The 15,629-nt window shown below is 36.8% G+C and overlaps 1 protein-coding gene across 47 annotated transcripts in view; it reads right to left on the bottom strand.

Moving 5' to 3' along the window:
* Nucleotides 1-1,272: 1,272 nt before the first annotated feature.
* Nucleotides 1,273-15,629, bottom strand: part of camk2b1 (calcium/calmodulin-dependent protein kinase (CaM kinase) II beta 1) — an 82,047-nt gene continuing 67,690 nt past the window's right edge. For 23 of the 47 annotated variants that reach the window (XM_051110914.1, XM_051110923.1, XM_051110913.1 and 20 more), the window contains 7 exons: nucleotides 15,542-15,590; nucleotides 8,973-9,113; nucleotides 8,655-8,822; nucleotides 7,120-7,195; nucleotides 6,921-7,015; nucleotides 6,599-6,833; nucleotides 1,273-4,362 (listed from right to left, as the gene is read on the bottom strand). In XM_051110914.1, the coding sequence (XP_050966871.1) occupies nucleotides 6,601-6,833; nucleotides 6,921-7,015; nucleotides 7,120-7,195; nucleotides 8,655-8,822; nucleotides 8,973-9,113; nucleotides 15,542-15,590 (762 nt within the window). In that variant the 3' untranslated portion in view covers nucleotides 1,273-4,362; nucleotides 6,599-6,600. Of the gene's footprint in view, nucleotides 4,363-6,598; nucleotides 6,834-6,920; nucleotides 7,016-7,119; nucleotides 7,196-8,654; nucleotides 8,823-8,972; nucleotides 9,114-11,971; nucleotides 12,065-15,541; nucleotides 15,591-15,629 lie in introns of all 47 variants that reach the window. The other 24 variants (XM_051110958.1, XM_051110959.1, XM_051110945.1 and 21 more) reach the window with 3 other exon arrangements.

The following is a 15,629-nucleotide window of genomic DNA, read 5'->3' as shown; positions in this document are numbered from 1 at the left end:
TACCGTTTATATCGAAATACAGTAACGTTAGTTTGATATGACAATCCAATAGGACAAAGTGAAATTCCAGTAAAATAAATCAGAATGTCCAATAAGAATCTAAAATCCAATAGGACAAAGTGAAATTCCATTAAAATAAATCAGATTGTCCAATAGGATTTTAAGAATCCAGTAAGATCCTAAAGGATAAAGTAAAATTCCAATAGGATTTTTTGACAAGGGATCTAAAAAATAGCGAAAGACACAGAATGAGCTGGTGCGAAGAGAAATTCAGTTTGTCCTAAACATGAGAAATGCTTTATTTTAAATAATATGGTAAGACACACCAATTTGCAATATCAAGCAGCAAAACAGCTAAAAATAGCTGGATGCAGATGGGACCAGAAGCTTGACTCATAAAATTTACCAGTGGCCTCTTTCAGGAAGAAAATGGTGGATAGGAGTGCAGTAATTCTGACTAAAATATTTGCTAAAATATTTTTGTTGGATAATAAATGTGCTATATGTAGAAGCCCAAACCTACAAGTAAGTGTATTTTTATGATTGCACTAGCTATAAGGGACTGTTACTAGTGGTAATTAATATAGCCTAATGCAATTAGTCTGTGCTGCGTGGCCATATTGGCGATACTCGGATGTAAACAACAGCATGGATTGCACAGTTAATATAGTACTCAATTTGTTGTTCTGCTAATTCATGCTGTCTAAACCCCAGAAAAAAATGTGTGGAAGATGCTAAATAATATAGAGAATGACTTAACGCGCAGGAAAGGGCACAATATTTTGACAAACTATAGTTAACTGGTGGAAAAGAAACATACAGGCAGTATTAATTAAGGTATTAGCCTAATATTTCACCTACCTGACTGGAAATGATAAGAACAAATGTGAATGTTGAAATATTGGTTCAGTTTGCCCAACCATTAACCCTTTGTGTTCCTCAGACAGTTTGTAGTACTTCAAATGTTTTTCCTGGTCTGACCAATTAGTACAGCCCAAAACATGACAATAATTGGCCATTTTCAGCAGCAATAGTTTCGTTCGGTTCAGTTGTATTGCTTACATTTAGTGCCGCCAATATGGCCGATTGATGACACGTCATGAAAACACTCTATAGCCTACATGGTTTACCTTAATGGCTACTTTAAAATACTGCCTTATTTCAAATATATTTTTAAAAATAATTGCTTAACAGTGGAATTCCCAAAGTGGAACTGGAACCTTTTAAAAAATACATTGCTTATCAATTTTGATTGCACACACACAAGATTCGTCAGTATTTAAATCATCTCATTTATTTATATCTTTTGAACACATTTGCTTAAGTCAGGGAATACACAGAGCATGTTTTAGAACAGAGCAATAACAAGAGTAAGAATCATCAGAAATCAAAGAGAATATTATCTTATACAGAAAAACAAAACTAACAGAGGGCTACCGTGAGAAAACTCAACTTCAGAGAAACTATCCGGCACTGTTTCCAATCAGAGAAATGATATGACGAGTGGAACGGAAACAGCCCTGTGCTTAAAGACGGACGGTGTTGTCGGTGCAGGTAGAAATACTCTGGATCTCTGCTATCTCTACTGAGCTGTAATTATTAAGTTTGTCATAAAAGACTGATAGGAGTCAGAAACAATCCATGATTTTATTGGCCATTCAGGTTTGGTGAATATCCGCAAAGCACAACAGCAGAACTATGTCACTGCCGATACAAATTTAGCTTAAAGTGATCTTGAAAACCCCATGCATATTTAGCTAATATTGCAACTGCTTCTCTGAAGTCAAGCAGTCTCATACTAATGAGTAATCTTATAGTCGTTAATATAAATATCAGTCACCCTGCATTGACAACAATGAGCTTAATACAAAAGCATGCCGTAGAAATATCACCATTTCCATAATCTTAATATCATCGACATTTCGGAGCCATAGTCTTCGTCATTTACACTGCCACCGTCGGCATCATTTTGGGACAAAAATATTATATATATATATATATATATTTGTATATATATATGCACTTAACAAAGCTGGTAAAACAGATAAGAGAAAGGTTTAGGTAAACCAGCATTCAATAGAAAAAAATAAATCAAAAAGATAAATAACACCAAACCTAGTGTTCAAGTGACTGTCATGCAAAGAAATTCCAGCTGAAATGCAAGTAAACTGCAGTTTCAATACTGTGTGTCCTGTTTTAACAGTGATGTGCACTTTCACTCGTAACATGTTTATTTTCATTGCTAAACACACAGAGAACAGTACACTTTTTACATGCTGTTTTGTTTTTGTCTTTTTTTTGTTTTAGGGAGTGGACAGGTGTGGAACTCTGATCACTCGTATAAACACAGGTGAAGTTTTGCATGAAATAAAGCATCCAAGAATGAGACGTAACTGTAACAGAAGCAGAACACCGGAGCACAAACACACGTACACACGTGCCTCGCGGGGTCGCTTTGTTTGACAGAAAAATTTGGATCATATTTTTCATCTGTGTGAGAGGTGCTTCGGACAATTTCTTTCAAATAACAACAACAAAAAAGATCAGTAGTCATCATCGATATGACGTGGCTCAAAGCTAGTGTGTTCAAACATTAGACAAAGTGTGCCACGCACACAAACTTAAGAAGCATGTAAGAAGTTGCGATAATAACATCAAATAAATAAATACAACCTGAGGACACAAGGTCAATAAAATAGTCACATGACCGGGTGATGATGTCACGTCAGCTCAACCCTTCAAAAGTAGACTGAAACCAGCATAAAGTTGCACGAGGTGTGACGTACGCTTCATAAACTATATCTTACCATCTTTCGAAATATAAAACTATTGCTGCCGATTTTGATTACGAACCTCTTCGTTCTTCAAAAGATTTTCACACACCTTGCACTTTGCCCATCCAAAGGGTAAACACACTTTAAAAAGGATCCAAGGTAACATTTTTCACTCTCCTTAAAATTCTCACACACCGACGACAAACAAAATATATATAAACTCTCAAAAATAGAACAAGAGTAATATTGATAAGTCAACACCGTATGTCGCGAAAAATCTAAGAGCGGAAAACTCAAAAGAGCGCAAATACGTAACTCCATCAGCTGAAAACCACCAAGATCGACCAAATTTTGCAAATTCCTTCAATCAGCTGCTCTTTAGTGGCTTCCAATGACTTTAAACCTCCATTATGACTAGCGTAGAGATACAATAGCTGTTTTTGGAGAGCAATGTCTTCACTGGATGTCCACGTAGTGCGAGAAAACACGAATGAGGAGGTCAGCTGAGGTATGGCTTTTAGTTTCAGTCGGTTCAACTCTATGGGCGCTTTCCTAACACCGCTGGCTCAGCTGAGGAAGTAACGAAAAAAAAACCTAAAAATCGCAATACTAACACTACCGTCTAATACTAACATTGCAATTGGTGTCACAGGTTATGTATAAAACACGACTGTGGCTTCCAGAACAAGGATATTGTTCATCCAATATGAATTATTCCAAATCTGCATGAATGATGTGAGAAATAGCAATTAAAGCTGGAAGACCCCGAACGTCACGTCGTTTTTGATCAGGCTCTGGTAGAATCTGCTCCAAAACAGTCACACATACCAACATTTGTCCACTAACGTTTAAACACATGGACAGACACGTCAGTTGGATGTGAATCACATTGAGAAGCCTGTACATGAACAGCAGCCACACATGGAAATGGCCGATTTGGCTATACTGAAAACTTCATGCTCTCCAAAAGTGTTTGGAAAAGGCGTAACTTAAAAATCATTGGCATCCAGAACGTGAGTTGTGTAAGTGACACGTACAATTGCTTTTGTATTTAATACTAATAACAACAGTAAGAACGATATTAATCATAATCATAAGAATAATAATAATAACAATAATATTGAAAATCTACACACTGTAAGTGAGGACGGCGAATCAGTGTAACGTTATTCACACTGGGAAGGTGCGACGGAAAGCATGGTGTTTCACAGACGACTCGCTGAGGCCTTATTATCCGTACTAATCAAAGACTGTCCAACTCCACACAGCACATGTGCACAACAAGGGGAGTCTCTGCACGGGTGTAAAGATAACAGGGACGGTGTCTGGGAGGGAGGGGGTAAAGTTGAAGGTAAGACAGAAGACGACGCACAAAAGTGATTGGCAGGTGAGGTGATTGACAAGTGAGGGGGCCGGGCCCAGTGTGGGAGGGCCAGGCACTGCAGACTCACAGCCACCCATCACTGGGCTCGCTTTTCCTTCCTCCCTCTCTCCAACTTCCCCCCCTCCCTCACTCTCTCTCTTTCACTCTTGCACTCTCCATTTCTGGCTGGGCACTCTTGTTAGATGTGGCTACAACGAGCTCAACCTGAGGAAAAAAAAGATTGTTAGTTGTGTTCATCACTTTGTGCAACAACAAAATCTGTTCAAGAATGTGAAATTTCTCACAATCTCACAATTATTTACAAAGAAATATTAAACAGAAATTTTTGAAGCAGGAAGACTGACAGTTTTTTTTTTTTGGAACACAATCTGTTTTATTTACAAATTAAATTTTTTTGAATTGTCACTAGAGCTATATCTAACTTATTTTGTGTTCTGGGAAATATATACACACACAAGTATCTTGTGTAGCTTCTGAAAGGCAGTACTAAATGAAAAATACGATATTTAGGCACAATAAGAAAAATGTACACATCTTCATTCTGTTCAAAAGTTTTCACCCCTGGCTCTTAATGCATTGATTTTCCTTCTGGAGCATCAGTGAGTGTTTGAACCTCCTGTAATAGTTGCATATGAGTCCCTAAGTTGTCCTCAGTGTGAAAAGATGGATCTCAAAATCATACAGTCATTGTTGGAAAGGATTCAAATACACAAAAATGCTGAAAAAGAATTTGGCAGTTTAACTGTTCAGGACAAACAAGAGACTCATGAACAACTATTACTAAACAAAAACAGCCGTGGGTCATTCAGGTAACAGCACAGTATTAAGAATCAAGTGTACGTAAACTTTTGGTAAAATAATTCACATTTTACAGATTCTGCAAGGTGTATGTAAACTTTTGACCTCAACTATAATTTACATTTAAAAAATAAAATATTAAAAAAAGATTAGACAGATATTTCAGCATTTCATTTTTCAATGATGGGTATTTTTCTCCAATTACTGTTAAAGGGGTGGTTGATTGTGATTTCACTTTTTTAACTTTAGTTAGTGTGTAATATTGCTGTTTGAGCATAAACAATATCTGTACAGTTGCAAGGTTGAAATTTCAGTGCAAACTTAGATATTGTCTTTTAAATTTATGGCAGTTTAATGCCTACAAAAATGTCTCGTAGGGACTACAATGAGCTACTTTCTGAGTTGATGACATCTAAAACCCAGATATTTACATAACCCCGCCCCCGGTAACGTGCAATAAAGGGGGCGAGGCAAGAAGAGGAAAAGTTGTTGCCATGTCGTCAAAACTAATGGTCCACACGCTCTGCTCTGCATCTCTCTCTCCCTTTCAGACACACACACACACCGCTCAAGCCCTTCTGCCCCTTTGAGCTCTAACTAAACTGCCCTTTCAGTCTGGTCTAGGTGCCCCGGGTTCACGATTTCTACCGAGGGGGACCCGCGATTGTGCCCTCGTATTATACACTTTTTGTGTACAGACAGACAGATATTTTCCACATAGCTATGAGAAGCATTAAACTTGGACGCACGCGTAGTTGCTGTGGTAGCAAGCAATACTTGCTGGCAAACACATCTTACTGTTACAAAATAAACATTTACAAAAACTGCTACAACGCAATCGTGTATTCTGCTGTATTAAAGCTTTAATCAGGATAAAACCATATATTAAAAGCTAACATAAGCAGTAGCATTTACAAATCAAAGTGTATCTAAAAGACTTCTAAGACAATAACAAACAAAAACAACAAACAAATACCATTCTGAAACGTCCTGTTAGAGCCGTGCTTGCACAGGTTCTGCGTCATCCTTTTCACTAATATTCTCTCAAATTGATAAGCAATTTTGATTCAACATTGTTCACAATACAACCGGAGCGCATGTGAGGGGCGTGACGTTTACGAACACGCTCTAGCGGTTTAGCGAATCACAACACACTAGACCAGGCTAACCAATCTGAGCCCACTGCGTATTTCTGAGGGAGGGGCTTCATTAAATCAGAGCGTTCATTGGAGAAGGGACAGAGTGGTGTAGAATAAAGGTAAATTTTGTGAATAATTATGCGTTTTTTAAAAACGAAGCATTAACACGTTAGACTGCACCCCATAAACACAATCAAGCCTAGAAAAAACCCAGTCAACCACTCCTTTAAAAACAGATCTGCAGCTCAATGTGTGCTAAATACAGCCAAGATTTTATGACACAGAAAATGAATTTACCCTAAATTAATGAACCTGCCCTAAAAAGGGAGTTTTAAAAAAAGTTTTAAATTTTTTTTTAGTAACTTTTTAGTAATGTCTTGCGGGTTTGGATCAACATGAGGGTCAGTCATTACTGACATAATTTACATTTTTGGATAAATATTAATTTAGGGAGCATTTGTTATAGACTCTACCATTAAATAACATTATATACGAGGATGTACCTTCACTGTAGAGGGGCGGCTGGAGCTCCCGAACAGTGGAAATGGACATTCTGCCATTTGGAGTCCCGGCGATGCCACACCCTCGTCTCTTCTGACTGGCTGCTGCGCGGCCGGCCCTGCCCATCCACGTATTGCGTGAGGCGGATGTAGGCGATGCAGGCGGCCTCATCTCCAATCAGGTGCACGTGAGGGTTGAGGATGGTGGTGTGGATGGGCTTACTGTTCTTAGACAGCACTGTGACAGAGTGAGAAACAGCCTCACTTTAATGAACAGACATCATGCCTGACAGGGCAAAGTGAAGAGTAATTCGACTCATCTTACAGTTCTCAAAGTAAAATCTGTGGAAGTCCATCCCCTCCACCAGATTTCCCAAGGCCTCAGGTTCAAAGCAGGTGAGTCCAGGGTCGCAGATTTTACTGGAAAGAATTAAAACCATTGTTTCAGTAACTTCTGATTTAGTATTTATTGTCAGTTGTGGGTAAATAAAGTTAAAAATACACCTCACACACAGCTAACTTACGCATAGGCTTCAAAGTCGCCATTGTTGATGGCCTCAATAAGCTGTTCAGTGATTTTGATGATCTCCTGTTTGCGTGCTGTAGAAAGAGAAAGTCATGTGTTAACAGGAGCAAGCTTATCAAAAAGCAGGAGCACTATGGGTAAGTGAAGTCACATCTTTTAAAACACCGTGAAATGTATTCCACAGGTTCACTCTAATTTATTCAGCAGACTCATTTCTAATGTGTCTTTTTGAATCTGTACACACAAGCTGTTGTGTTAAACATAACACAAGCACACACACAAAAAAACAGGTTGTCTGAACATCCACCCAAACAGATTTCAGCCACCTACACTAGCGTACATGCTCTCACACACAGCATTTCCTTTCCAGCTCTGTTAGTCACAGGACTCTAAATACCACAGCTCAAAGAACTGAAGGTTAAAATACAACTCAATGTCTGCAGGCAACACTTTTTAAAGATTCTCTGTAAAACCAGGTGGTCTAATCACAAATGGTTCGTTTAGATTATTTAAATATGTTGAATTTACATGTTTAAGATTTTATTAAGAAGGGTACGGAACCAAAGAACCAAAATATGAAAAATTACGATAACTAGATTGCCTGTAGACAAACTCAAGGTGGCTTGAAAAAGCCTAGCCAGAAAGTTTGAAAAGGTTTTACAAGCTTGAAGTTTGAAGGTTTTCAGTTTGAAGTAGTTTGAAATTCAAAATAGTTTTAAAGATTAAAGTCTGAATGTTTTGAAGGCAATACACTCTATCAGAAAAACAAATGTGGTTGCTAAGTTATTCTGGGTGGTTGCTAAGGTGTTGCTATGCAGTTGCTAGGGTACCCAGATTGGTTTCTAGGGTATTTCTATGTGGTTGCTAGGGCAGTTGCCAGGGTACCTGGGGTGGTTGCTATGGTGTCGCTACGCAGTTGCTAAGGTATTCTGGGTGGTTGCCTTGCGGTTGCTAAGGTACTCTAACGTGCACACGCAAACGTGTTTCTAACATGATTATCATGTTACTAGCATGTTGGTAGTATGATTAGCATGTTTCTAACATGTTGCTAGCATGATTAGCATGTTGCAAACATGTTTCTAGCATGATTGTGTTACTAGCATGTTGTTATTATGATTTGCATGTTACCAGTATGTTGCTAGTATGATTATGTTACTAGCATGTTCTTACTATGGCTGTGTCCAAAACGTCTGAATAGTAGTGTATATATATTCTTGTCTAATAATGTTTTTTTAATAAAAATCAACTTTGGGGATATCAACGTTTTGGGTTTTTTTGTGCTCGATCAACCTGCAATAACAGTTGTGAGAGACTCTCCTCTTCATACTGTAATACAAAACTGGTCACAGATGATTCATTTGAGACACGTTACTCCCAGGTGTACACAGTGATGTGATTAAATCACCCGAGAAATCCACACTGTATGCATGTTAGTCCAGTAGCATCACTGCTGCCTTTTTACACTCCCAGGAAATTAAAACTCATGCTGCTGTGCCAGTAATGCCAGCGCAGACACTGACACCACATACTCACAATGTGCTGACGGCAGGGGGCTGGAGGACGGTTGGGCAGGGGAAGGGGAGGGGTGTGTTGGGGCAGATATTGGGGCAGTAAGGGGTCTGCTGGCTGCTGATGACTCACTGTCTGTATGGGGGGCTGTAGGTCTGCGCACACTGCTCACTAGATCAGTCAAACGTGACACTGGATGCACAATTGACGAAACACAAAAAAAAAGATAAACAGCTAGTTGCTTGCAGAAAACATGGTGAATCAAATATGCAGTGAGCAACCAGTTTGTAATAAACATGGACTACTTCTGAATAACCTGTCTGTGGTCCATCAGGGACTTACTCTGTGTGGGAATGTTGGGGGTCTGGGTAATGGAGGGCACAGAAACAACAGCTGGAGTGATAGTGCTTCCCCCCTCACCATCAGATGTGGGCACCGAGCCCCGACGTACCACACCCAATAGATCAGTGAACTTAGTGGCAGCTGTGGACCCAGACAGGGCAGGACAGAAATAACAGACTGAAGTTGAGCTTAAAAAAGGAGCGGAACAGTAACAGCAGTCCTGTGTGCAGTGGCATTAAAGGGATAGTTCACGCAAAAATGAACCCTCAAGCCATCGTAGGTGTATATGACTTTCTTCTTTCAGGCAAATACAGTCAGAGTTATACTAAGAAATGTCCTGGCTCTTCCAAGCTTTATAACTGCAGTGAATGGGGTTGAGATTTTGAAGTCCAATAAAGTGCATTCATCCATCATAAAACATACTCCATACAGCTACTTGGGGGGATTAATAAATGTCTTCTAAATTGAATCGATGCATCTGTGTAAGAAAAATATCCATATTTAGAACTTGCTCTTGAATCTCTAGCTTCCGCTAACTGTCATATTCAGATGACGTAACACCAGTCACGAATTAGAAGTACAAAATAAGGATTTGTAAAGAAAAATGTTGGAGGATTTCGATATAAGCCAAATTAGACTGGTTTGTCCTTTGTTGTAAACAAAACTTAGACTAGCATATTGTCACCTAAGTTTATGGTACGCCTACAACCTTCATCATCCGCTGGAATGCCACTCTTTCATGAATGTAAGTATGACAGTTAGAGATCATGCATTATAAGGTTTTAAATACAGATATTGTTCTTACAAAAATGCATCGCTTCACATCAGAAGGTCTTTATTAACCCCACAGAGCTGTGTGGAGGACTTTTTATGATGGATCAATGCACTTTATTGGATTTCAAAATCTAAACACCCATTCACTGCCATTATAAAGATTGGAAGAGCCAGGACATTTTTTAATATAACTCCGTCTGTATTCATCTGAAAGAAGAAAGTCATATACACCTGGGATGGCTTGAGGGGGAGTAAATCATGGGGTAAATTTCATGGGGTAATTTTCACAGTATTAGCTTTTTATCTGTATATTTGATCAAATCAAAGTCTTAGTGGGCATGAAAGATTTTAAAAAAATCTTAATGACCCCAAAATATTGAACGATAGTATACATTTGTAAAGCGATCAGGAAAAACCCGCCGGATTTTTGGGACATTTTCAGGACATTGGAAAAATTGGTTGAATGTCAATTTGTTTTTGTCAAAATTAGGTTTTTTATTAAATTATTATTCTATAACATCTTGTCTATCAGCTCTGAAAATATCTTGGCAAAGTTCACTTGTTTAGTGCAGAAATTGTTACATATAATGCACTCACCCCCTTGTCATCCAAGATGTTTATGTCTTTCTTTCTTCAGTCGTAAAAGAGTTATGCTTTTTGAGGAAAACATTTCAGAATTTTTCTCCATATAATGGACTGATATGGTGCCCCGAGTTTGAACTTCCAAAATGCAGTTTAAATGCAGCTTGTATATGATCCCAGCTGAGGAAGAAGGGTCTTATCTAGCGAAACGATCTGTAATTTTCATTTAAAAAATGCAATTTAAATACTTTTAATCTCAAACGTTTATCTTGTGTTTCTCTCCCTGAACTCTGTGTATTCTGGCTCAAGACAGTTCCGGTATGTCGAAAAACTCAGACAGTATTTCCTCCCTCAACTTCAAAAATAATTTCAAAATCATCCTACATCGCTGCAGAAGTTCCGACCCAGTCTTTGCAAAGTGAACATGCAAAGAAGATCAAACATCCTTAGCAAAAAAGGTAAAAGATGTAGGACGATTTTGAAGTTGAGGGAGAACATGAAATGGGAGTTTTTTGACATACCCTAACTGTCATGAACCGGAAAAAAAACAGTACAGGCAGATCAAAACAAGATGAGCGTCTTGACAAAGTATAAAAATTGTATTATTTTTATGAAAATAACCGATCGTTTCGCTAGATAAGACCCTTCTTCCTCGGCTGGGATTGTTTAAAGCTGCATTTAAACTACATTTTGGAAGTTCGAACTCAGGGCACCATAGAAGTCCACTATATGGAGAAAAATCCCAAAATGTTTTCCTCAAAAAACAATTTCTTTATGACTGAAGAAAGACAGACATGAACATCTTGGATGACAAGGGGGTGAGTACATTACCTGTAAATTGTTGTTCTGGAAGTGGACTTTAAACCTGTAAAGTGAAAGCCATCTCACTTAAAACTCATTTTTCTGAAAATTCCATTCCTGAAAATCATAGCTATCAGCGAACTTAAGATTTTTGTTATGTTCAAGTTATAGACAAAATAAAGACGGTTTTGGAAAGGGCTTGAACATGGTACATATGGTACCTAAAAAAGATAAAATTTCACGTGTTGGGTTTTCCTAGATCGCATCACATTTGTATATATAAAGTATACATATATTGATACGCGTATATACGTACTATGCATGCCCATGACATCACAAATTAATAATGATAATGATATTCAAGACTATAATGATATCGTTTTCAAAAACTTGCATTTTGAAACCTGTTCATTTTCGGGCCCCCAAAACACAATTACTGTGTAAATGAATAGCCAAAACGCATAAAAAGTTTTCCATTTTTGTTGGAAATTGTGTTTTGAGTAAACACCCCAATAGTGTTTTACAGAGGAAAATAAATTCATATATGCTTAGAAGAACATGATGATGGTCTCTCAAAAAAAAAAAAAAAAAAAAAAAAAAAAATCCAAAGAAATCATCTGAAATTAGTTAAACAATTAGGACAGAAAACTGCAAGATTATATTTGATTAAAACATCAAAGTAACCATTTACTAAAGAGAACACAAATTCTGACCATAATCTTCATTAATTCCACTCATTTAATGGCACTACTTTACTCATTTTAGTGTTGATCTGCATCACACACATGCAAAAGGGGATTATGGGAAGGTAGGTGGGGTCACAGCAGTCAAAGGGCACTTACTGAAGAGAGCGGGGGAGGGGCCTTGAGGTGTGTGGGCGGAGTCAGGCTGGGTGCTGGGGTTTGACTGAACTGAACTGTTATCTACAAGCTTTCCTGTGACACGCCCCCCAACATCGCACAGAAAGAGATGGGACACAGAAAGCATACTGACATCAATATGGTTTTCACAGCCATTCTCAAGCCTAGAAAATGCCGGAGGAGCGAGATGCCTTCATGGAAAGTGTGTTGCGCTTCCAGCCAAGTGTTACTTCAGTATACATGAGTGACAAATGAAATGAAATTCAAAAATTCCATTTTTAAATGAAAAATCCGTAATGGAATATATGTCACCCAAAAACAAAAATTCTATGCCAGTAGCGCAGGTCTGACTTTTAGAATGAAGTATTCCTTTAAAACAAGACAAGTATCTGAGAAGCAAAACTAGACATATTAAGACTTGCTTGAAGAAAATCTATTTTGAATATAACTGTATTTTGTCTTGCTCCACTGGTACATTTTTTTTATTTGTTTTTAAGCAGAAACATCTCTAAATGTTCTAACTGCTATTTTCTGCAGTGCATGAAAACCGCTTATATTACTAAGAATAGGAATGAAGCAAAACAAAAACGTAATCAAAAAGTACAGTTAACATAATTAAAACAGAATACAATAAAAGATAACAAAATAGCAAGTTTTACTAATTCAAATCAATATGATGGTCTATTTAAACCATACAAAATCCATTAAAAGCATGCTAGGTGGTTGCAGAAATCAACATGACTGCATTAAAAACATTCAGATTTTGAAAATACGTATTTACAATCCTTATAAACTGGCTCTATTCAAACAGAAGTGCTTTAGCGTACATGTTATGAAGCTAACCTCTCACAGCTGCGCCATAATTCATCACTCAACTATTACAGCCAGATATTTCCCAACACCACCTAGAAGTAACACACACACACACCCTTCTCACCGTCTCTTTTGTGTGATCACGAAAACAAGACATCACGCTCCTGTCATGCACGCAGTCTGCCCAGAAATTTGGCGGCAAGTTTTCTGCTCATACGCACACTCGCACACATGCTCTGAAATAGCCAGGGTCTCTGTTTCCCACTGAGCTTAATTATAGCACAAGGTGCCCTTGCCTTGTTCTGGGGCAGAGAGCTGACACAGACGCTGAAAGTAGGAGTGACACCAACCCAGAACAGAGTTTGAGAGCTCAGAAGTGAGCGCCGAAAGAGCTCATGCTAAAACTTTTCACTAAGTTTCTCTGTTTAATAATAATAGACCATGAAGTGAATCTACAATATTTAGACTTTTGTTTATACTCTGCATATACTACCATTAAAAAAGTTTGGGGTCGGTAAGACTTGTGTTTTTGAAAGAAGTCTCTTATGCTCACCAAGGCTTTATTTGATCAAAAATACAGTAAAACCAGTAAAATAAAATACTGTATTATTACAGTTTAAAAGAACAGTTTTCTATTTGAATACATTTTAAAATATAGTTTACTCCTGTGATGGAAAAGCAGAATTTTTAGCAGCCATTACGTCTTCAGTATCACATGACCCCTTAGAAATAATTCTAATAATTTCTGCACAATCCAAAAAACAAAACAAAACAAAACAAAACAAAACAAAAAAAAACACAAATACTGAAAACAGCTGTGCTGCATATAATTTTAGAGGATACTTTTTTCTGTTTTTTTTTTTTTTTTAATTAATGGAAAGTTTTTATTTGAAATACAATTTTTTGGTAATGCTGCAAATATTATTACTGTCACTTTTGGTCAACTTAATTAATCAATTAATTAATTAATGTTGAATAAAATTTATTTAAAAAAAACAAAAACAAAACAAACAAACAAAAAAAGGATCCCAAACTCTTAAATGGTAGTGTAAATCTGATTTGCTTTTAAAATATGAACTTTAGGACTGACTGTTTGCTCTGTAACTATGTAAAATCTGATTTTGATTTTGTATAGTCATTGGATGCCATAAAAAAAGACTTAACGAGATAGTACACCCAAATATGAAGATTATTTCATTTACTCGCACTTGTGTCTTTCCAAACTTGTATTTTTTTCTTCTGAAGAACACAAAAGAATATATTCTCTAAAATATTTTAAAGATTTTTCTTTTGTCTGTGGGGTTTAGTGTTGTTTTGGACCCCACTGACTCTGACTGTATGGACAAAAAACATTTAAAACATTCTTTAAAATCTTTTCTTTTGTGTTTTGGAGGAAAAAAATACAAGTCATAGAGTTTTGGAACAACACAAAAGTAGTAAATAATTACGCATTTTAATTATTTAATACATAATTTTCATTTTTGGGTGAACAATCCCTATCGAATTAGCATAACGTGAAACAACATAAGAGAGCAGATGTCACTGTAGAAAGATGACAACCTGAATGTACTGAACAAATTTATTTGGGTTTTAAACTACACACAGTATTACAGTTTACACACACCTTGCAGAATCTGCAAAATGTTAAGTATTTTACCAAAATAAGAAGAATCATACAAAATGCATGTTATTTTTTATTTAGTACTGACCTGAATAAGATATTTCACATAAAAGATGTTTACATATAGTCCACAACAGAATATAATAGTTGAATGTATAAAAAAAAATTACCCTGTTCAAAAGTTTACATATGCTTGATTCTTAATACTGTGTTGTTACCTGAATAACCAACAGCAGTGTTTTTTTTTTTGTTTAGTAATAGGAAACACAATGCATTAAGAGCTGGGGGGTGAAAATGTTTTGAATGTGAAGATCAGGGTAAATTTAACTTATTTTGTCTTCTGGGAAACATGTAAGTATCTTCTGTAGCTTCTGAAGGGCAGTACTAAATGATAATATGATATTTAGGCAAAATAAGAAAAATGTACAGATCTTCATTCTTTTCAAAAGTTTTCACCCCCCCACTCTTAATGCATCTTGTTTCCTTCTAAAGCATAAGTGCGTGTTTGAACTTTCTGTAATAGTTGCATATGAGTCCTTCAGTTGTGCTCAGTGTGAAAAGATGGATCTCAAACTCATACAGTCATTGTTGGAAAGAGTTCAAATACACAAAAATGCTAAAAAACCAAAGAATTTGTGGGACCTAAAGGATTTTTCTGATGAACAGCAGACAGTTTAACCGTTTAGAACAAACAAGGGACTTGTGAACAACTCTCACTAAACAAAAAAACACAGCTGTGGATCATTCAGCCAACAACACAGTATTAAGAATCAATCATATGTGAACTTTTGAACAGGGTCATTTTTATAAATTCAACAATTATTTTCTCTTGTGGACTAAATGTAAACATCTTTTATTTGAAAATATCTTCTTCAGGACAATACTACATAAAAAATAACATGCATTTTATATGATCTCTCTTATTTTGGTAAAATAATTAATATTTTGCAGATTCTGCAAGGTGTATGTAAACTTTTGACCTCAACTGTATATTATTTTTGCTATTCGCACTACAAACAACAATATTTTTGCAGCCTGTCTGAACAAAACCTTAAAAATCTTTGCTGAAAAGCTGCAGTGTGTGTTTCATATAAATGCTAATTTGAGTTGAATCTTACCTTTCATTTCCTCATCCTCCACTGTGGCATTACTGCTGTCCGATGACTCCTGTGATATTCAGACAAAGAGCACTGATTAGTTACACAA

This window comes from Labeo rohita, chromosome 5, assembly GCF_022985175.1.
Source record: "Labeo rohita strain BAU-BD-2019 chromosome 5, IGBB_LRoh.1.0, whole genome shotgun sequence".
Lineage (NCBI taxonomy): Eukaryota > Metazoa > Chordata > Actinopteri > Cypriniformes > Cyprinidae > Labeo > Labeo rohita.
The sequence above is the reverse complement of the archived record's forward strand: the minus strand, read 5'-3'. Positions and strand labels throughout refer to the sequence as shown.